The following is a 24,090-nucleotide window of genomic DNA, read 5'->3' on the forward strand; positions in this document are numbered from 1 at the left end:
TCCTAGCATCCAGCCCAAAGCCACCATGTTTGAACTTAGTCTGTCGATTTTGTACAGTACATTGTTAAATGCAAATGATGTATTAGACCTGACACGTCACAAACAACTGCTTCTACGGTAATGTCCAGAACAAACACGCACGTGTCACTGTTGCTCGCTTTGCGTTCTGACAAGTGTGAATCGGTCGGCCCGCTATGCACATAAACACACATCCGTACACTTCTGTCACAACCTGGCGGGCGCTTGGGAAAGTATCACCTATTGCCATGGCAACTAAGGTAAGTGGGAAGAATTTTGTAGTAAAGTAAAGTAAAGCTATCCCTGTTACAGGCCGTGAAGGCCCATAGGGTTGTGAGCTTTAGAGGTTCCCACATTTTGTAGTCCAAATTATAATTTAATTATTGCACAAGTTACTGAAATATTTCTGCCGATAATTTCTAATTACATAAAGCAATTGCAAATAACCTGTAAAATTTGCATCATCGATGTATTTTAAAAACTACATGAAGTCCAAGTCCAAGTCACATTGTGACTAACGGTCAGTCAGTCAGTCAGTCAGTAAGTCTTGGTGTCGAGCCCCATCTGGGGCTCATGACCAGATATTTATTAGTGTTTGGCATTTACGGTCTTGTTTTTGTGGGGCGCCCTCTCTGACGAGAGGACGGGTCTGCCTTTTGCATATGCTGTTGGCCCTTGCCAGTGCAGTCTTTCTCAGGTCTGAGTCCCTTGGGACTCGAGACCATATTTTACTCTCTCTGATTTGAGACTTCCTTTTTCGTCGCCTCCTACGACTCGCAGGGTCGCGGTGGAGGTATTCGACCCCACCTCCCCACGGAGGCATGACATGAAGTCTATACTAAACAGCAACTTTTATAGTGTTTGTAGAGGTGCATGTGCTCTGTCATCATACAAAATTTAATCGGTTCATTCATTATTCCTGTCGAAATGGAAAATTGAAGTATTTCGTGCTACAAACGTATATATCGATGTTTTAATCACTTACTTTCTCCTGGGCTCTGCGGTCCTGCAAGAAATGCGGCCCCCTTTTCTGCAGAAGCCGATTCTTGTTGTTTTACGCTCTACGAAAAAGTTTTCTTCCGATAATTTTTGTATTTTTGATTTGTCTATCATCAGACAACAGTCCCGAGTGGCATCAGTGCTGCTCCAACCTTACAAGTTTGTGCACCTTCCATATTGATATTAATTCTTGGCGGGGAATTAAGAAGTACAAAGGCGGACGTGACGTCACTTGTACAACAAACAATGTTTTCCTTTCGTTTCAAAACGAGAAAGAAACCCCTAAAAATGTGCACATCAAAAAAGGTTCAGGCCGACAATGAAAATATTTCTGCAGTATATTGACAAAGGGTGGGATCAAAGAAATTAGATGACACGGAACCTGCAACTAGATTAGGGAAAGTTTCAATTAGACAATTGTATCAAACGGGCCATCATGATGGGCCGGATATAAAACTCTAATGGAAGAAAAGCTAATCTAAGCACGAAGGATTAGAATATTAGAGGATAATATTAAAACGTCTTTTAGCGAAATATATTTTTGTCACTGAGCGGATCCAATGTCCTCATGATGGGAACTTGGTTTGGCAGCAAGGAAATTAGAGTTACAGTGATAAGCTTGTAGTCAGCCAGCCAGCCAGCCAGCCGTCTCTCAGCTGTTCTGTTAGTCCGACTTTTTATCAACTGAGTCAATTGTTCTCTGCTTGAGGTAGTTTGGGGTACTAATAACATGGGGCAAGATTTGAAATCTTTTATCCTACAGGATACAGAAACGTAACAGACATCCACGAAATGGAGGCTATGATGGATGTAGGTAATAAATATGTTAGAGTTAATAATTTTCCATAGAGGGACTGAAACCAATGGTTCAGTAATCCGTGTTTGTCACCGCTGTTTCAGGTACTCCTTGTGCTGCTCGCAAGTCACTGCGTTCCGGCGACGGACGTGACGTCACTAATTGCCAGTAATTACGCCAAAGTGTTTCGCACAGGAAGTTTTGCGAGTACTGAGTGAGTTATCAACGATGCAATTGCTTGTGGTGCATGAACATACTTACGCTTCGTCTCCGAAACGTCTAACAGTCTGAAGCTAGTATGCTGTGTTAGATCTTTACAAAAATTCGCCGGAGAACAACGACAGCTGTGCCTCACACTTTACAAGACGCCCACGCTGAATCTCATATCAGAAGGTGTGCAATAAGTTACAATGTAGAGCCCTGAAACCTTGTGTGGAGATTGGCCTTGAGAACAATGAAACAGAGTGAGGCACACACCACCAATCGCTGCTGCACGAAAACCTTCCTGAAATATCGAAAAGTGATTACCGCAATAGCCTGAATTTGAGTTCCTTTTTTAATATTTCTTCTTAGAAAAAAGGATCGCCTTATTTCCGGGTCCTTAAAATTAAATACAAGTAAAATGACGAGGGCCGGTCACGGTAGCCGAGCGGTCTAAGGCATGTACTGTCTTAGCTCGCTTTGAAACCGGGATCGTGGGTTCGAATCGCACTCAGGCATGGATGTTTAGTTTGTGTGTGTGCGTTTTTCTGTGTTTGTGTACAGGTAGAGGCCTTGCGACGAGCTGATCACCCGCCCAAGGAGTCCTACCGAATGTGTAAGATCTAGAAAAACCGAAGTGAACGGAGAAGTTCATGGAGGTAGGCCTAGGCCCACTGGGGCTGTAGTGCCAAGGGGGAAAAAATGACGAGGAGTTATAACTATTAATTACACTGCTACACTTCCGAAAATACATAGAATTGTATTCAAGGTATTAAACTTTGAATTTATTGTCTCTGACGTGTATAGCTTTTACCCCCTTTTGCTCACAAACCTCAGAGATAAATGACATATTCAACTTTGTCAATTGTTTTATTTTTCTCATTGCAAAAAAAAAAAGCCTTTTATCTCGGCTTATATGGTAAATCCATATTTAAGTAAGATAGGGACATTAAAGCCGGGCATTTTGTTACAAAATGAAAGGTAAAGCTATCCTGTAACAGGCCGTGGAAGCCCATAGGGTTGTGGCTCACAGATGACGGTAAGGTTGTCAGCCTTACGCTCCGGCCGCCCTTTATCTCCCCCCCCCCACCCAGGAAGATTCCTGATACTCATTTCTGTTAGAGGCTGAGTCGACCCCAGGGCCATAGTGCGGCTGGAAGGATTAGGTAAATTGAAAAAATTCAATGACCTGATCGCGAATCGAACCAGCGACCTTCCGGTTTGTAGCATAGTGCCTCAACCAAATACGCTACGGCGAGCCCCCCATTTTATTGCATAATAAATTTGAAAATTTACTATTTCTTGTATCTAAGAAATTACCATCATTGTGGCGGTACGAGGTACAGGAAAAGCTGTCCCTGTGCTTAACTAATTAAACACTACGCTATGAAGGCGTGTGCGGGAGTGGATGTATAGATGCACATTTCTTGACGTCGGCATTATTTGGAGATGAGTGGTTAGCTTCACGCCCCTGCCGCTCTACCCCAGGGGAAAGAGCCCCCGGTACCCATTCGATATAGGAGGTTGGGTGGGCCCCAGAGTCGGTCTGGACGACGTGGAGACGAGAAAATTCTTGATCCTACCGGGACTCGAACTCTGACTCCTTGGTCGTCCAGCCCGTAGCCAGTCGCTATACCGACTGCGCTATCCCGGCTCTAGATTGGGGTGTACTATCCAAACACTGCATAAGGCTCTGAAAACTGGATCTTTAGACAGATGAATGTTAATTCTGTACACAAAGAGCCAACTAGTTTATAATTTCTGCCATCTTACGAAATAATTTAAAGGCTGGTTTAACATTGCGAGAAGGTACAGCAAGTGCTGACTCTGTTGTCTGTTGCAGAACCGACATAAGCAACAGAGACGAACTGTACGATGAACGCCATCTATCGGAAGCTGAAGTAACTACAGACGCCAGTGACATCTACCGTGTGTATTATCCTGTGATGGAGGCCCAGGTTGTGACGGACAGCAATGGTAAAGCTCGCAGAAATAGTGAACTTGAAATTTCTGTACTACTCAGTTTTGCTATGGTTTGCTTCACGATGCTGTCAGAACCTGAAACCATACAGCATCGCGTGGCAGGATCATTCGGGGTCTGAACCTGGTACTATCATCGAATTTGCCTGGAGTGACTGAGGAAAAAAACGAAAACCATCAGTCATGATAGCTGACATCCTTGTTGAGTTTCGCGTCGAGAACCTGACGGACACTTGTCTACAGAGACCTGCTCGCTAATTCTTGCTCTGCTATGGCATTCAGGTCAGTGGGTCCTGGTTACCCTGACTCGTATGTCTCATAGTTTTCCTCAGTTTCTCAAGACGGATGCTAGAATAGTATCTTCTTCTGTATAACTTTAAATTCATTATTCACAATCATTCTCTAAACTCGATGAAACGTTGTTAAACAAACCAAGAAACCACTGACATTTTGCGAATACACAGAACCCATATCCAAACTTTTTTCAAGTTTGAAATAAGAACTTTCAGCAGAAAACATAATTGTCAGAATAAAATATGACAAATATATAAGCTCTCATTCTTTGTAACACCCGAAGTATTCAAAATTTTAACTGTTCCTGACTAATCTGGCCGTTTACAAATTATTTTAACTTTTCACCAGGTATGAAGGTTGTAGACCAATATTACACAATTCAGCTTTTGGCTGTCTGATGTTGCAAGAACAAATTTTCACTTAAATCTCCTCTTTCCAGATACGGAGCCTCTGCCTCACGCTCCTCGCGTAGAGAGTTCAAGAACCGCTAATTCTGAGTCTCCAGTGAGCGTCCTGCAACTGAACCCTCTGGCATCTTTCATAAATGCATTCTTCAGACAACCGGTGTATGTAGGCGACAACAATGAGGAGATGTCAGGGTCGTCTCTGACTCAAGATTCAGCCTATGATGAGGTGTCGAAACTCTCTGACACCACAAAAATTCCCCCTACAATAAAGCAACCTAGGTACTCGCATGAGTCTAGTTCTCAGACTGCTGAGTCTCCTCACCTTTTTGGCAATGGCCGGACTGCGAAGTACACAGACGAAGGCTACACGGAATTGGTGGACGAAGAGCAAAATATTCAGTATGTAAATTCGCACAAATATCCTCCTCCAGTTGGCAGAACTTCTCCTCTTCTGAAAGATGCATACCAACCTACAGTATCAGACGAATCCTACAAACTGAATGTTTCATTGCAACCTACAAAATTGGAAACTTCCTTCGAACCAAATCGATTATACCAATCTGAGATTCCAAATTCCTATAAATTGCCAGAATCTTATCCTCCTGCGACACTAGACAATCCTCGCGCACTAACAGAACCATACCAACCTACACCATCAGAAAATCCCTACAAACTAAGCACAGAACAGGATCAGACCTCTGCAGCACAAGACGAAGAAGATTCCTACAGCTACGGTTCTGAGAGGAGAGTAGCAGCAAACGGCCACAGCGCGGTGTCGCCTCCACAGAAGCACGAAATGGCGACGGGCCGCGAGAAGAACCCGTACACATACTTCTACGTGGGACGCAAGCTGTGGTACATACCTCTCTTCTTCAGCGTGTACTTTATGCTCTACGTGCTCGCCCTGGTCGCGAGATCCATCTCCAGGCACAAGATTGTCTTCCCTGTAACTAAGACTAAATACGAGAAACGGGAATTGAACTCTGGACTTGAGGATATCACGTATCAAGTTACTACTGCAATGGAAACAACAGAACGTCTTTATTTGTAAACCCCTTTAAATGTTTAATAACTTGTAATAAAATGTTGTTCCATAATTCATGCGCTCTTTGGCAGCAGAGCTCGTGGCGATGCTGCGGACAAGGCGAGTCTGCCTGCATATTCTGACACACAACTTACTCAACGATTTCTAATTACAATTTTGTATCGGGAGTCTATGGCACAAGTTGCCAGATAAATTTCATTATGGCATCTGTAGGATCAATGTGACACAAATTTACATGGAGCTCAAGTAGGATTTCCACATCGCGTTCTCATTTCAGAAAAGTATTAATGAATGACACGCCAATTTAGATCTTAACTTCCATATGAAAAGAAGTACAGGGAAAAAATTGTGTGCAATGCCATGTCTGTACTCAGACACGTGTAGGCCTGCAGGCCATATCACAGTAAAGTTAGGATGAAAGAGTAATGCAAAATTACAAAAATGTGTAAGTACAGGGAATTCGGTTTATTTTAGACGGACCTGCTGTCAAATTCTGGCCCCAGAAACTTTGAGTTTTCACCCAGTGCTTTCTGGCTTATCTCATTAGCGCTGCCGTTTAGTATTAAGTTTTCCTTGTTCTGTTTACCAACACACTTCGCAGTTTTGCGGTACAAGACATTCAAAAACGAATTACAATATTATACAGAAATTATTCGCATATGCTGGTAGTGCAGCCCCGTGAAAGAGAACGATGTAAAATGTCGTAATAAAATTACGTTTTGCGTGATCGGTGCCGGCCAAGAAGATATCTCGAAACAGACTCGATGTCACTGCTGCATGACTAGAAGCAAATTCGAAGAAGACGTTGAGTCTTTTGGTTCTTCAGTGCGAGAAAGCAAAAACTGCACTTCACGTTGGTACGAAGCTCTCCGAAACTACGAACGTACAAATCTACTTGTTTCCAGATTGCAGACCAAAAATTCGAACTTCGGGAGGTTTCAAGAACCCGTATTCAATGGATTTCTTGACCCAAAAATTCCACTAATTTTCAGGAGGTCTTATTAGCTTTAAGTTGTTACCTAGACAGTTATAATGAGAGATACTGGAGCACAGAAAATCCTCATTCCTTTCTTGAAGTGCCACTTGCGTGACGTGAATTTCGGGTCTGGTCTGTGTTTAGTGTGGCTCATGTGTTTTCACCAAACAGCGAATTCCGGAATTTCTCTCACTATTCTCCGAACAACTGACTGATAAAGAAAAATCTTTCCGACATTTTACGTTAGACAGTGCAACGTGCACACCGAAAACAATTCATGGATGCAAGATTTCGGCGAGACGAGCGATAGGTCGTGTGACATCCGCTTTAAATCCCTATGACTTATTTCTGGGACACACTGAAAGAAAAAATTATGAGAACAATTCGGACGCTTTCAATGAACTTTAAGAAAATATTAAGCACGAAACTTCCTCGTATTCAGTAGAGCAGCTTCGACATGTCTCTAGATAAATATGAAACAATCTTCAATGAAATAAAGTAAGTTCAGCTAGAGCGGGAAACCGGGCCGCGAACTAACGGCGACCCTGTAGGGTGCGTGCCAGTAGAGCGACGAGATGGTTGTTGGAAACATTTTCCGCTGTAATAGGCTTACTGCAGATATTAGGCCATGTTAGGTGGGTCCCTGTCACCACGGCATGGCGCGTCCTCAGGTTGCGGAGGGAGGAGACGCCCTCCAAGCATGAAGGGTATCTGCGAATATATTGAATAAGCAGTCCAGGACAGCCGACAAGGGGAGGTCCTCCGGTTCGGGTGTTGAGCGTGGGGCTAACAACTCCTCATCGTAAAAAGTACTTGTTACGATACATCACAAGAAGCATCGCACCGGCAGGAGACTATACATTTTTCTATGGAAAGGGGAATGAAAATCATGATTCAGGTACAGGTTTTTTCGTACATAAGATAATCGTATCAGCAGTTAGAAGGGCAGAGTTCGTTAGTGACAGGATATCATATATAATGCTAAAAGGTGTCTGGTGTGATATCGTTATGAATGTTCACTCCCCAACAGAAGATAAAATTGATCACATGAAGGGCAGATTCTATGATGACTAGAAGATGTATTTGGTGAATTCCCGAAGTACCCTATGAAAATGTTGTTAGGAGATTTCAATGCCAAATTAGGGAGGGAAGACATTTTCAAACCAAAGATTGGGAATGAGAGTTTGCATGAAATTAGTAATGATAATGCAGTTAGAGTTGTAAACTTTGTCACGTCAGAAAATCTTATTGTCAAAAGTACAAAGTTCCACATTGTAACATCCATAAATTTACTTGAACAACTCCTGATGGGAAGATACACAATCAAGTAGACCATATTTTGATAGACAGGAGACGGCACTCAAATACGCTTGATGTCCGATCATTCAGGGCAGCAGACTGTGATACTGACCACTGCCTGGTGGTGGCAAAGGTTAGGGAAAGACTGGCAGTGAGTAAACAATGCACACAGAGTTCATATGGAGAGGTTCAATCTCAAGAAATTAAATGAGGTAGAGGGTAAAGAGCAGTATCCTTTTGAAATCTCAAATAGGTTTACAAGATCTGGTAATCTTGGAAACTGAGGTGGATATTGATAGAGCTTGGGTAAATAATAGAGAGAATATCAACATTTCTGCTAGAGAGTCTAAGTGATTATGAATTGAAGAAGCATAAGCCACGTTCGATGAAGGGTGCTCAAAATTATTAGATCAAAGAAAGCAGGCCAAATTACAATGGTTACAGGATCTAAGTGAGTTAAATGGGGATAATCTGAACAATATAAGACGTGAAACCAGCAGGCATTTCAGGAACAAAAGAGGGAATATCTGAAAGACAAACTTGATGAGCTTGCAATGAACAGTAAGAACAAGAATATTAGAGACCTGTATAGAGGAATAAATGACTTTAAGAGGGGTTACCAGCCTAGCACTAACTTAGTGAAGGATGAGAATGGTGATCTGCTTGCAGATTCCCACAGCATTTTGAATAGGTGGAGGAACTACTTCTCTCAGTTATTGAATGTACATAGGGTCAGTGCTGTTAGGCAGACAGAAATCCATACAGCTGAGCTGTTAGTACCTGATCCTAGCCCTTTTGAGATTGAAAGTGCTATTGCAAAATTGAAACGGTATAAATCCCCAGGCAGTGATCAAATTCCGGCAGAACTTATTCAAGCAGGAGGTGAAATATTACGTTTTAAGATCCGTAAGCTAATTACTTCTATTTGGCATAAGGAGAAATTGCCTGATTAGTGGAAGGAGTCTATTATTGTACTAGTTCACAAGAAGGGTGATAAAACTGACTGTAGTAATTATCGGGGGATATCACTGCTATCAACTTCATACAAAATGTTATCCAGTATTCTTCTCTCAAGTTTAAGTCCATATATATATGAAACTATTGGGGATCATCAGTGTGGGTTTTGACGTAACAGATCAACTGCAGATCAGATCTTTTTGCATTCGTCAGATATTGGAGAAAAAAATAGGAGTACAATGAGACAGTACATCAGCTATTCATAGACTTCAAGAAAGCCTAAAATTCAGTTAGGAGGAAAACATTTTGCGATATTCTGATAGAGTTTGGACTACCCATGGAACTGGTTTAAAAAAAGTAATGCTATCCCTGTAACAGGCCGTGGAGGCCCATAGGGTTGTGAGATGTTGAGGTTCCCTCATTTTCTAGACAATCGGCTCACAGAAGGCGGTAAGGTTGTCAGCCCTACGCGCCGGCCGCCCTTTAACCCCAAGAATATTCCTGGTATTCTTTTCTGTCAGAGGCTGAGTCGACCCCAGGGTCATAGTGCGGTCGGAAAGGATCAGGCCAATTGAAACAAAATCCAGTGACCTTATCGGCACTTGAACCCGCGACCTTCCGTCTTGTAACACAGTGCCTCAACCAACTACGTTAACGCGTTGATTAAAATGTGTTTAAACGAAACGTATATTAAAGTCCGTACAGGCAAACACTTGTATCATAATTTTCCTATCAAGAATGGTCTAAAAGAAGGAGATGCTTTATCGCCACTCCCTTTCAACTTTGCTTTAGAATATGCCATTAGGAAGGTCCAGGAAAACCAGGTGGGACTGAAATTAAATGGGACACATCAGCTGTTGGTCTATGCTGATGATGTGAATCTACTGGGTGATAATGTAGATACCATAAAGAAAAACACACAAACTTTAATTGCCGCAAGTAAAGGGGATGGTCTAGAAGTAAACACTGAGAAAACTAAGTATATGTTGCTATCTCGTCACCAAAATGCAGGGCAAAATCATGACATAAAGATAGGAAACAGATGTTTTGAAAATGTGGCAGAATTCAGATATCTGGGAAAACTATAATAAATCAAAACCTGATTCTGAAAGAAATTACGAGTCGATGGAATTCGAGTAGTGCTTGGTACCACACAGATCACAAACTTTGTATTTTCGTTTGCTGTTTTGTAAACATAAAAATTATAATGTACAAAATTATAATTTTACCTGTGATTCTGTACGGTCTTGAAACTTGGTCTCTGACATTGAGGGAGGAATATAGATTGAACTGCGCTAACTCACATACAGGTAACAAAATTCGAAAGCTTATCACCGCTGGTGAACTTTCATCTTTCTACTCATGCAGCCCATTGTACTCATTGCCTCAGTATGGCCACTCTAACAATATTAGATGACATGTCACGGAGTTCGCTTCAGTGTAACCTAACATTTTTGTGCGGAAAATTCTGCCCTGTGATTCACTAAAATATATCTTGTTCCTTTTTTGTTGATGAGAAGTAAACGCTTCGGTATTCCTTCTCTGTCTTTTGTCCGTGCTTTCATGCCTCCCTTCCTCCCTCCCACACCATCGATCTGCATTCATTTCCTCCCCTACGTCCTTTCGGCTTTTCTCCCATGTTCCTTTTCTATCCCATTCAAATTATCGTTCTATTTCCATTCCTCTTGCTTTCTAGCAATATTCTGGGGTTTCCTTAGAAACGACAAGCGACACTTAGGGGTTTCGCCGTATCCTAGCAACGGCAGAAAATATTTTCAGTTTTTCCGTATTTTAGCGGCAGCATAAGACATTCTAGGCTTCCAGTATCCTCCATATTCTAGGAACGAACGCAGGGTCGCTACCCAATTGTTGGCAGGATTCCTATGCCTGTTTACGGAAAGGTAATGGAGAAATGTATTGGCTTGGACTCGAATTTATGCATGTAACATTAATTCCCCGGTTGTCTTTCCTAGAGGAACGCATGTCTGTATAAATTCCTTCTGCGACAGCAAGTTTGGGAGACACAGGGTGGGACAGACGGACTTGGGCCAATATGCACAGAGGCTACCGGTCCTCAGGTAAGTCCATTTCCAAACATGGTATCACACCCATACAAAACCAGTTACTGCACCTGGCTGTCTGCATGTAATTGTGTTAACAGTTAGCGGAAGGGGGTGTGAAACAGGAGTCCCGCTATGTGCGCCGTAGCCCAGATGTGTCACCTGGGCCAGTAGAGAGGTGGCCTGACGACAAACAACGTTAACTCCCTCGCTCGGCAGCCATGTGTCCGAAGGTAAGAGCACATGATATATTATATTCAAGTAGGAGAAAGTGGTTTATTTTGCTTGAAAGTGACAATATTTGAAACGAAAGTGCTTTAGTCAGTGCCGCAGTGGTGAACGGTAGAGGCCAGAATCCCATGGCATGGCCAGGGTTCGCTCTCAGGAGTGTCTATGAGGGATTTACAGTGTACACGGCTTCACTGGGGTCGGTTGTCTCTCAGTACTTCAATTTCTGGGGGCACGCGGTAGCGTAGTTGGTTGAGGCACCATTCTACAAGCCGGAGGGTCGCGGAATCGTATCCCGATGATGTGGATTTCTTCAATTGGCCTAATCCTTCCAGCCGCACTATGGCCCTGGGGTCGACTCAGCCTCTAACAGAAATGAGTACCATGAATATTTCTGGTAGTAAAGGGCGGCCGGCGCGTAAGGCTGACAACCTCACCGCCATCTGTGAGCCGATTATCTAGAAAATGTGGGAGCCTCAATATTACCCAACCCTATGTGCCTCCACGGCCTGTTATAGGGATAATTTTATTTACTCGTATTTCAATTTCTATCTATTAACCACATCTCAATCAGTGCTCCAAGCGGTGGCGTAGTTAGTCGAGGCACTATGCTACAAGCTGCAAGCCCGTGGGTTCGAGTCCCGATGAAGTCATCGGGTTGTTCTATTGACCTAACCCTTCCAGCCGCACTATGGCCCTGGGGTCGACTCAGCCTCTAACAGGAATGATTACCAGTAATTTTCCTGGGGGCAGAGGGCGACCGGCGAGTAAGGCTGACAACCTCACCGCCATCTGCGAGCCGATTATCTAGAAAATGTGGGAGCCTCGACGTCTCACAAACTTATGGGCCTCCACCGTCGGTTTCTTTTTCTGTCGCCATCGCTGCGCTTCCTTGAGATGTGGGATGTACAGTCTCCGCCAAGATGTCTCAATGTGTGCCCGACTCGACTCGGGCACGAAATTTGAGTTTAGTTACATTTAGTTAAGTTTCCATTTATCCCAGATGATCATATTAATCTTTCTCACTTGTAATTCGTAGTTTCTTTCCATACACCTGCCCCCATAGGTAGAGAAGTTCTTTTTGACATTTTCAACATCTGCGTAAACAACAAAAGCGGCTTGCAACAAAGATTGTATCTCAGCACTGTCTATCGTAATCATCAGTAAAATTGGCAAGAACGTTTCTTCTGTTCCTGCCCTGAGATGTACACATAACTTTCGCATCCCAAGAGATAAGCAAATATTGGCAGAAGACCTTGTTTCAAAGCCAGAACATAGAGGACGTGAGAACGAAAATAAGTTTCGCTGAATAGTCACACCTAGAAACATGTGACAGAAGCCCTTGCTGCTCTCAAATTGCTAAAGGAAGAAGACGTGTATAAATGTTTTCTACATTTTGCCATTTCTATTAAAAAGCAACTATTTGTGTATGGTCATCAGGCATATAATTATTAAATACAGTGCAAATAACAATCACTAGTTACGTGAATGGAACCATAAGATCCAATCCTTCGGAATCCTGAAGAACACTACACATCATAAAACGTAATGAGACTGGCCGCAAACGTACTATTGTAGCCAATGAATTCAGTTAAGCCCTTCCCAGAGAACGAATCAGGGTTCGCCAGTCAGTGACGTATCATTACGTCATTAAAAATTACTGGATGCTGTTTTCAACATGCTTCCGCTTTTCATACGCCTGTGGGAAATTCAAACATACAGGGTTAGAATATTTCTCACTAGATGGCAGTGGCTACGTGAGGACAACGGAAAACAGAAATATCTTTTTCGTAACTCTTGTGAATGTCCACAGGTTCTGGCTGTGTTACTGGTCAGCCATTTCTTCCTGATACACCCCACCAGTTTGCTACCGTACTCCGGCGGTTCCTTGGGCACTAAGAGCACTTGCAGTAACTCCAGGTACATTGGCCCTTGCAACTTGTGAGCTCACAGCGGTGCTGACTTGAGGCAAACCCGGGCTCCAGGCTTGTCTCTGTTTCTGTTTACGCGAACGTGAAACCGCCACCTTGAGAAGACGTTGCATTAAGGTTCAGTTGGAGGACGCTAATTTTCGCGAAAACGCCTTCGGTTGTGTTACAATTTTAGTTATCTATGGACAGAATGTTAAACAGTATTACATCGAAACACCGCACATGTAAGAGAGATAAACGCATAGCAAATGTAACGAAAACTATGAATGGAGCAGGCCACCAGCAGATCTTTGCGTAGATGGGAGTATACCTACAGAATATTACATCGGCCGGTCACAGTGGCTCCGCGGTCTGGGGCATGAAATGTCTTCGCCCAATGGAACACTGGAATCGTGGGTTCGAATCCCACTTAAGGCATGGGTGTCTGTGTTTATTCTGTGTATTAGGTAGCGAACTTGCGACTGGCTGATCCCCGTCCAAGGAATCCTACCGAATGTCTTAGGTGAAGAAACTAAAGCGAAACAAAGCGTGTCACGGATACCCTATGTTCCAAATTGGAGCAACAGGAATAGAAGAAGAAGATTTTTGTTACTTACTGATTTTAATAGGACGTGAGGACGAGAGCTGGATTAGTCAAGATCGAGTGAAGTTCCAGTGGCGGCAATCTTATGAACATGACAGTGAACATTAAATTCCCATAAAAGAAGAGGATTTCTATTGGTTCTTCTCCCCCACGGAATTAGTCACTTACACGGCACTGCGCACTGCGCACTGCATAGGCTTATCACAACACACCTGGCTGCGCAGCCAACAGAGGCAAATGTTGTGGTGGCCGCAAATTTTAATGGGCACAAAGTAGAATTTCTCGCGGTCTATATCGAGGCTACACCCCTGCGTCCGCACTGACGACAGAAGCAGTAGAAATGTGAGTACATTCTGATACACGTTTCTTGCAAATGCACCCAAAAACACAGAACAGTCTGATTTGTGCTTGACAATCGAAACCGGGACCTTCTAATACGAATTTTTTTAATTCGCTTAGTGGGGGGTGGAATCCAACTGGGCCCACTCGGCACGGCGGCCACTAATTGGCCTATTGTAGCCTGCCCCGGGTGATTATGATGATGGAGAATTTGGTGGAATGAAGATTGGTAGGGGAACCGAAGTACTCGGAGAAAGCCCGCCACTTTGTCCAATACAAATCCCACTTGACCAGACCGGGATCGAACCCGGGCCGCCGCGGTGGGAAGCCAGCGACTAACCGCTTGAGCCATTTTGAATACGAAGCTCCAACTTGTATCATTTGTTAACAATATTTGACAACCAACGAACAAATATACGAACTTCTGAGAAAAATGCAGTGTCATGCAAACGAGCAATTCTTGTGACATGACAGGAATAAGCTTTTTATTAAGTACGTCTGTCGCAACAATTTCAATTTCCAAACCTGTTCGTCGAGATGTTCTATTCCGTCTTTATTCTCGCCTGTCAATGCACTGCACATGCGCTGACTGACAGTGCGTACATGTACGAGACTGCAATTGATTCTAAATTATGTTCTGATGGGGATGTTTCAAAATATGCGAGAACTTCAGTCATTAGACACAAAAATATTTAGTTATATTTGGGGCCTACTTGGTTCCATACAACGAGCCTTTCTTTAGAGGGATATTTTATATGAGTTCAGCTGACACATCTGGTTAAACAATGAAAACACTCGACAGCTTCTAGTGCCAAATTTAATCGAAATCCGTCAGGTATTTGAAGATACGCAGAAAGAGACAGATTTGAACTTCGCACTCACGCTTTGTGAACTGTATGACGTTGACTGGATTAGCTTGATAACACTGTGCCATGTTGTGTTGCAGAAATGAGCCATGTGCCAAGATCGGTCACTCCACAACTTCCGCTGTCAGCATTGCCACCGGAAGTGAAGGTAACTGCTGTCTCAGTAGCGCATGTTTTCCAGAATTCCAGGCCGCGGCGGCAGTGGAGGGGGCCATCAGTATTTGTACTACACGCTACACTGGTAGTTCAGTAACTGTACGTATTTCTCTATATAACTGCCTGATGATGGTCTTGAACGGCCGAAACATGTAAGTAAAAGTAAAAGTAAAAAGTAAAGCTATCCCTGTACCAGGCTGTGCGACGTTGAGGATCCCACATTATCTAGACAATCGGCTCAAAGATGGCGGTAAGGTTGTCAGCCTTACGCGCCGGCCGCGCTTTACTCCCCAGGAAAATTATTTAATTAATTGCTGGTACTCATTTCTATTAGAGGTTGAGTCGACCCCAGAGCCATAGTGCGGCTCTAAGGATTAGGTCAACTGAAAAAAATCGGGACTTTAACCCACGACCTTCCGGCTTGTAGCATAGCCCCTCAACCAACTACGTAGCAGGAATAAAGATCGAATTGTAAAACATTCAAACCGAGTATATTTGTTGTGTTGACGGTTCCTGCGGCCCTCCTGGAGAAGCAGGTTACAGCCATCCGCATCCATCTTGCCTTTGGAGCGTCAGGCGTGCCGTCAGTGGGGTTGCATAACGAATTTGCTTACGAGACTGCAACACAGTTCGCAATGGTTCAACGCAGTCTCTCTTGAGCTTGAGGTTTGTCGGTTCATGTACAAATAACAGCAGTGAAACTGCAAAGAATGAACTAATTTCTCGGAACCTAAGGGACACATTACCTTATAAGAAATGCTTTCAGTACAGAACATAAATCATTGTTCTATATGTCACTTGTACAGCAGCAAGCTCAGAAGAACACGTGGGCCGAAGAAGCAGAGGAAACGGCATATTGAGGAGTTTTAACGCGTTTACGCTTCTCCAAATATAAGTAAATTATCAAATAAAGGAGAATGAGATGGGCCGGACATGTAGCACACATGGTGAGAAGATGACTGCATATAGGATTCTGGTGGGAAATACAAAAAGTAGACAACTAGGAAGGTCTAGACGTAGATGGAGGATAGTATTGAAAGGTATCTTAGCGAAAGAGGGTGGGAGAATGAGGACTGGACATCTGGCTCGGGACAGGGATCAGTGGCCGGCTTTTGTGAACACGGTAATGAACCTTCAGGTTCCAAAAATGTTGGGATGTTCTTGAGCAGCTACACAACTGGCAGTTTCTCAACGAGGGCTCAATTGTATGGAGTTAGTTAGCCATCAGTTGGCCAGGCTAGCGTGTTCTTCACATTAAGCCCCCAGTACTGGACTCGCAGAGTCGAGATAGAGAACAGGCTTGTGTAACGCCTTGAAGGGGCTCTTGTCTTTGCGAAACGGACGCGAAGCTCCTCAGGTAAGACTTTGCTGCCGAGATATCGCACTGAAGGAAGTCGCATCCTGGTATTTCGATTCGTGTTTATGGACTACACACGGAGACTTTTCTGTTACCCTGGCAGTTATAGGCTTTAATGGTGCATGTTTTACTCTACGTACACAACTTTTCTAGGATGGACTCTATTTCATGCAATCGACGAAGATCAATTTGGGCTTCATGTAAATTGGGTGGGGGGGGGGTTGGAATAAAGCCAATTCGTGCAACAAGCTTAATGCTGAATGCCTAATAAGTACAAAGTTTCAGAGAAAACAGTTCAGTAGTCCCAGAGATATTTCATGCGAACAAACAGAGGCACAAGCACAGTTTTCTCGTTCATTTTATGTAGATACAGCACAAAGTTCCACGTTCCGCCCTGCTTGCTTGTCGTGTTGCATCTCAGCACATTCCATTTTCAGGAAACCGTGGAGAGGGCAGGAGTGTCATGGGATCCACGCGCAGACTGATGTATCCTGCTGCGAGGAGATCGAACTACAGACATTCAGGTTCACATCGTCCATCTTACAGCCAACAGGCTGGAAGGTATCCTGTGTACAGGGCGCAAGAGAGGTACCAACCCAGTGAGGTCGGCTACAAACCGAAGGAACCAAGCTCACAGCCCGATTTGCGGCCACCAATTTCACCTTCCTCATTCATGCAGGACACGGGAACTGGACCAAGTCAGACCTCGGTCTCAGTCCAACCTGACAAACCAAAAACTACCCCTCTAGCAGATTCGTCCAGGCCTATTCCCAACTTTGGACATTCTGAAGAATACGACACACCCCCTTCTGGGTTACAAACTGATGCCGAACAAGAACCTCCTTCCATAGAACCGAATTTCGACCAGAATATTCCCTCAAAGGGATCGTCAGACGATTTCTACCACCACCCAGCCCCATCGAAATATCCCCATTACCACTCTACCTACGAAAAACCCTTCCATGATAATTCACAAGACTATATATATGTCGATTATGATCCTAATTCACACGAGCATAAGCCAGATACACATGAACACATTCATTATTACAATTCTTACCATCACTTTTCTCCCCCTGACATGACGTACCAACCTCAACAAGCAAATGATACATATCTACCCGTGCCCATGACTTACGGTCCAGAAGAAAACAGGAACAAAAAGCCTTACACATATTACTATATAGGACGGAAGTTGTGGTTCATTCCCTTATATTTCAGCGTCTACTTCATCGTTTACATAGCTTCGCTGCTCGTGAAGTCCATAGCAAGACACAAGATCAAATATCCCGTAAGTTACTGGGCAGGGTATGACAAGAGAGCCTTAGGAAACGGGGTGAACAGACTAGAGCTTCAACTGACAACGGAACAGATCATGAAGACTCTGGCAACAGCTGAGCATCGATATGCGTGACTGCTGTCTCTTCTTATCACACAGCCACAAGTCACATGAGTCAGTCATCTCCAGGCTATACGAATAATTTAGAATCTGCAAGCGAGGATTTCCCTTAAATTCAAACTCCTGCAGTGTTTATTAGTAACTACGTCAACAGCCCTCAACATAGCCCCACTTGACTTGCGGTCTCTCACTACTGAACAGGAGATGCGAGTTCTCACGGATCCTTCAAAGCATGGAGGTTACTGTACGCAGGCTGTGTTTATGTGTTTCTTATGATTCTCACAGTAAACAGCAACTTTTTTCCTAAATATTATTAACTGGTAGATCCTTGTAATGGATGCGCAATGTTTTCTGTGAGGTGGGGACAGAATATTTAAATATTATTCAGAGGACACGTAAGTTCTAAGGGGTTAAGAAAATCAGTTGCAGTCCTAGAAATGTACAAGATCCTGTCAGAAATTTAGCGGCTTCTTCTTGGTGCAAGCCTCGATGTGCTGTAGGCATTGTATAAGTTCCTGCTAACACAAGCAGTAGAATTCCTGTGGCGGAGGAGGACCACTGCAGGCCTGCAGATCAGCTCGGCTGCAGTTTCTTCTTACTTTCACTTCCCGATCCAAATCTCGATCTGGTCCGCGCTAGAGGATTTCTAAACCCTAATTAACAGAATTATAATCATAATTCTGGAACGCTTCTTCCGTGACTGGATGGACACTCATGCGTTCTCCGAGCATGACTCGAACCCATGATCCAAGCATTTGAACGTCCGAGATCATGTGACAACCGGGGTCAGTTATAACAGTTGAAAACTTCAGCCACAATTATATGTTATCGTGGGGCCGTGTTGGTCTCCACAGAGAGTAGCCAGTGCCCTCGAAATCAGGATCTATTTGCCTCAAACATAACCTCCAATCCACAGACAGGAACCAACCATCGGGCAGCAACATCACTGGAGGAACGGATGAATTGAAACATGCGCTCTGGTGTTTTTTGTAAATCACTGAATGTTGACTCTGTTAGTATATAGTACAATAGCAGGGCAATAAAACTCTGTGCATTTTAAACATATTCATATGTTATTTCTTTCTCTTCGCAAATACTGTAAGACGTGTAATGTGCCCCAGAGAAATGCTTCACCTTCACCGCATCTTCACGTCTTGACGAAGCAGCTTGTAAAAGAAATGCAACTACCAAAACTTAGATTAATTCTAAAATCCTACTTAAATCTATTTCCAATAAACTGTGCAGTCGCAGTTAGTAAATTACATAGCTGAAATATTTATGTGAAAAATAATAATATGCAACTTCTAAGAAGAACTCCCAGTTACACTTTTTTTTTTTTTTTTTGCGAAGTGACGTGTTACCCAAGAAGCGGGAGGCAGGTCGGATGTCTCCTTCATCAGTAGCTACAGGAATCAGAGAAACTGCAGTCCGCAAGACACAATAAACAGAGCAGTGCATTCTTTGAAATTTTACTGTATATATGTCATGGTTTTATCTGAACCTCACCAATAGAGAACAGTGATAGCCTCTTAACTAACTCTATGGAGCTGAAGCCTTCCTGGGAAGCTGCTGGTTGCTCAGCTACTCAAGAACTTTCCTACAATTTATAGAGCCCGAAGGTTCACAAGCGCCCTTCACTAGTCCCTATCCTGAGCCAGATCGATCCAATCTATAGCGCCCCACCGTCACATCACTATGAGGTTCGAAACTCGAATTCGAAAAACATCCGATACATTCGTCACGTCTCTATATCACTGTCCGGTAGCGCCCAGACTATGAGAGTCACTGTGATGCAAACCCGGCATGACCGTCTTCGCGCCATGTACTCGCCGGAGGTGTACAGACGCGCTCAGCAACACGTGGCAGAGTCTCCTCAGGATACCTGCTACACGGCTGACAAGATCCAACGCGTGCTCATTGTGACACCCTTAACGGTATCAAGTGCCGTGTTTCTCAACAGGTGGGACTTGATGGGGGGGGGGGGGAATGATGAAAACAGTAATTAATTCACCTGCGCGAACACTTTCCTGCATTCTGAGCACAAGCGCTCTTAATGCTGCGCCATAATCCTACTTCTGTGACTAGCACAGCAACTGAGAGAGTCTGTCTTCTGGGATCTAGCTTTGTGTAGTAGACAGAAGTCAGCCGACATTTCGGAGGAACATAGGCCCCTTTGTAACCACTGCTGTAAGAACTTCAGATTATACACAATTGTTTTTATATATAATATCATTAATAAAGACCAAACATTGCTACAATCCTCAGATTATTAAAAACATGAAGTACTGATTAGTATAACAATAAAATGCATAGAATTGGAAAATTTCACTTCAGTTGTGGGACTGGAGTTCTTTACCCAAATGAACGGTGGGACGCAAGCTGTTAACATTGAGAATCACGGCCCTAGGGCAACACCAATATCAGTGCAATTCTACCAACAGCAATGAACTCAAGACGTAAAGTTGTTCCATTCATTTCACTTAAAAGCCTACTTGAACCTCACACGCAGGCCTACATCCTGAGGTGTTTGAAAAATTTATGTACATGCACTACAGTTCGATTTTTCGAGTGCTACCATAAGCCCAAAAGAAATTTCACCCGCTTTATTTCAAGACCGATTCTACCTGAGGGCCCCAAATTAACGTTCACACAGACCTATTTTATGCAAAAGTAAAAATGGTAACGCCATTCCTGTAACAGGCCGTGAAGGCGCATAGGGTTGTTGAGACTTCGAGGCTCCCATATTTTCTCTAGACAATCGGCTCACAGATGGCTGTGAGGTTGTCAGCCTTAAGCGTCGGCCGCCCTTTGCTCCCAGGAAGATTCCTGTTAGAGGGTTAGTCGACCCCAGGGCCATAGTGCGGCTGGAAGGAAAAGGTCAATTGAAAAATCCTCCTCATCGAGACTCGAACCCGCGTCCTTCTGGCTTGTAGCATAGTGCTTGAACCAACTACGCTACTGAGTGCCTGTACATATGTATATTCTATTCCTCCCTATAGGCCATTACCTGGACGTGCTCTGATCACCTGGAGAGCTAAGCTCCACGGAACATATGCTTCTCGCGAATGCTATGCAGATCTAAAGGTAACCTTTGGTTCTCCAGATTGGGCGTTGGGCGTTTGGCTAACAAATTCACCTCGAAAATCCATTTAGGTTAAGAAATGCTATAACGAAGGTAACGATGGATGCCCGACGAAGTAAGAGTGGTAAATGGAGTCAAATTATTCAGAAGACCGTGAGTAAGTATATATTGTATACACATTTGAACGAGACCCGACACAGAGCACTCACAGTACACGAGTATTGCTGTGCTCAAGTTAGCAGTGACCTCAATTCACTTAAGACTGCAAGAGCATCATGTCTAAAAACAATGTACACAGCTTAATTAAAAATACTTCATTGCTAATAATGCTGAACATCATCTGAGAGCTTCCAGCTCGTGATGGAGCGTCTTGCCTCGATGTTGATGGCTGCTGACTCATCAGGGTGGTGGTTGCTTAAGCTTGAGGTGTCTATGGCAATTTCTTATAATAAGACAACAATGCAGTTTGCTAAACCGATTGACTGCGGCCGACCGCCGGCCTCCGGACGACGTGCAGCTGTCCGCAGTGTTGGTACGATTTCTGCCACGACTAGGACTAGATACGAGAGCCTTTTCTCAGGGGTACAGGTGCACGGTGACTGGGATGGGAAGGCACTTCGGGAGTTACGAATCAGAAGATAACACCGTGTATTTCTAGCGTTTAGTGCAGAGACTACTGGTACGTCCTGCTAATCCTCCTTCAAGAGCCATTTACGCGCAGGCCAGTTTCTGTGTCATTAGAGAGATCTCGTTCAAACTTAGGACACGGCATTTCTGTCATGAAAATCAGTAAATTTCACTTCTTTCATTCGTTATTCATTTTAAAGACCACACTATAAGTCTGAAATAAATTGAGCCCCTTCTTGATAAATATTCACCCGAGAAAAACGCCTCGAATGAAATTTCTTGTATCCATAAAATACATTTCATCTCCTAGAATATTTACACAGAGTTCTATTTCGAGAAAACTAGCATAGGGCCTTATGAAAAAGATGAAGCCGCTCTTCAAGATCTTGGAGCGGATTCACCTCTATCTAACGACGGGTTTACAGACTGCTGCAATAGGCTGCACAAACAGCAGACAGACGATGTTCGTAAACAAACAATGCACCTTTAAAGGACCTTCAATTGTGCACTTTTGATCAGTCAGCTCCAGGATGTGTACAGTAAGATTCCGCACGGCAACTCTGGATGCATCTCTTAAAAATGTATTCCAGTGACTGAGTTTCATGACACGATTATAAAACTTGGGATTCCGTAACGGCAGAAGTTCTGTCAGCTGCGTGCCTACCAAATATCCGACAAACTGCATGTAATGTAGCGTCTGCCAGTTGCTCAGTCAGCTCAGATGTGTTTGGGAGATATGTACAGCTATGTCTGAATAAAGTTGACGTCTCGCCGACAACAGAATGCAGTGTCTGCCGCCGCAGGTGAGGGGTCCTCTATTGTTTGTGTAGTTTTGTATGCTGTGTTTTTTGTTTGAGTGTGGAGTGTTATTTTGTGTGATGTGTGTTGTGTCTTATTGTAGTACCACAGCCACCGGGTAAAACCCCATTTGCAGTTTAATCTTGTGGACCTACGTTTCGGAGAACCGTGTCGCCTCCATCTTCAGGAGAGAAAATCCATGAACGAAGAACCAGCGTTAGCATGTGGCCGCAGACTGAACCACCACTCGAAAACATGGCGCCACATCCCAGAAACGGCATTCATCAGAGTGTTCACAACTTAGTCTGTTCTCTAAAACAAAACAACTGACCAAAAGTGAAAGACACACTGGCCTTTCAAGAACAGCGCACCAAGAAAGAAGACGCATATTAAAACAAACCAACCACTTTCAAACAAGAAAAAACAGTCCTGCTTGAGCACATACCAGCCAAGCATAATGCCTAATAGACAAATAAGTAAATATTTGTGGAAAAAAAAATCCGGGCAGAGCTCTCAGTTCCTTTCTGGTTCGATAATTCTATGGGCATTCTACATAGCTGTTGGGTCTCCTGCCTGTCAGGCCTGCATTATTGCCTTGCAATAAAAATTAGAAATAAATTCTACGAAAGTATTGTAAAGTATGAACCATTCCCATGATGAAAGTGGATATCCGGCAGTCGGAAGAATAGCTCTACCCCTTACTACTGGTTAAAACAACTGATCGCACTTTTCTGGAGACAATAAGTTTTCTTATTTCGACCAAAGAGACCCACGCTTAGACAGAAGGACAGTACTGTCGCGGATCTTAAGGAAAGATGACGCTAGAAAGTGGACTGATTCGTTTAGTTTAGGAAACGGTCAAGCGGAAGTGTCTTGTGAAAGCCGATAATTAAAATTGGGCTTCCATTAGACTGGGAATTTACTGATAAACTGAGCGACTACAAGCTTCTCAAGAAGGATTCTACGCCATGAAATTATTACAGGCATACCTCGCTTTATTGCGCTTAGCAGACATTGCGTTTTCCTTTTACGAATTGAAGGTTTGTGGCAACCCTGCGTCCAGCAAGTCTATCGACGCCATTTTTCCAACAGCATGTGCTCACTTCGTGTCTCTGTGACACATTTTGGTACTTCTCGCAATACTTCAAATTTTCAATATTATTATACCTGTTATGGTGATCTGTGAGCAGTGATTTGGGGCGCAAGAACTGCGCCCATATAACACGGCGAGTTCTGACTGCTCCACCGACCGGCCCCGAGACAGAACTACATATACTGAAACTGGGCCAGTTACTAACCCCACAGTGGCCTCTAAGTGTCCAAGCGAATGAAGGGGCCTCACGTCTCTGAGTTTTCATCTAAAGCCAGGAATACCAAAGCTTAGTGAGGAAGGCATGTTGATCAGAGGTATGGTTTTGGAGGATTGACTGAAGTTCTTTTGTGAGTAGAACGCTACCCAACAGCATCACATGGTACAGAGAAACATCTCGTGAAAGGAAGAGCCATGTAACCGCACTTCCCTAGCTGTGACTCTGACAGGTCCACTCGTTGTTCTCACGAGACTGAGAGGCGCGCCTGCGCCGTGGTGCCGTCCCTTGACCATCTAATTATCATTCGATACAGTCCTCCTTAGGCTTGTAGCGACAGGATCATGCGCGGCACTTGAGTGTGGTATCCAGTATTGTCGTGCTA

At 43.7% G+C, this 24,090-nt stretch overlaps 2 protein-coding genes across 3 annotated transcripts; both read left to right on the top strand.

The window, feature by feature from the left end:
- The first annotated feature begins 211 nt into the window (after positions 1 to 211).
- Positions 212 to 5,759, top strand: LOC111868502. Its single transcript, XM_023859194.2, has 4 exons — positions 212 to 278; positions 1,918 to 2,027; positions 3,858 to 3,991; positions 4,728 to 5,759. Exons 1-4 carry the CDS (start codon positions 267 to 269, stop codon positions 5,744 to 5,746), a joined length of 1,275 nt encoding a protein of 424 aa, XP_023714962.2. The 5' UTR covers positions 212 to 266; the 3' UTR covers positions 5,747 to 5,759.
- Positions 5,760 to 11,191: 5,432 nt separating this feature from the next.
- On the top strand, positions 11,192 to 18,956 carry LOC111868508 (extensin-like). 2 transcript variants are annotated; one of them, XM_023859199.2, is made up of 4 exons: positions 11,211 to 11,265; positions 13,074 to 13,180; positions 15,060 to 15,127; positions 16,930 to 18,956. In XM_023859199.2, exons 1-4 carry the CDS (start codon positions 11,254 to 11,256, stop codon positions 17,904 to 17,906), a joined length of 1,164 nt encoding a protein of 387 aa, XP_023714967.1. In that variant the 5' UTR covers positions 11,211 to 11,253; the 3' UTR covers positions 17,907 to 18,956. The 2 variants fall into 2 exon arrangements, with proteins under 2 accessions (XP_033608969.1, XP_023714967.1); XM_033753078.1 differs by lacking the exon at positions 13,074 to 13,180 and having other exon boundaries at positions 11,192 to 11,265.
- The last annotated feature ends 5,134 nt before the right edge of the window (positions 18,957 to 24,090 follow it).

Source organism: Cryptotermes secundus, unplaced genomic scaffold, assembly GCF_002891405.2.
Source record: "Cryptotermes secundus unplaced genomic scaffold, Csec_1.0 scaffold206, whole genome shotgun sequence".
Classification (NCBI taxonomy): Eukaryota; Metazoa; Arthropoda; class Insecta; order Blattodea; family Kalotermitidae; genus Cryptotermes; species Cryptotermes secundus.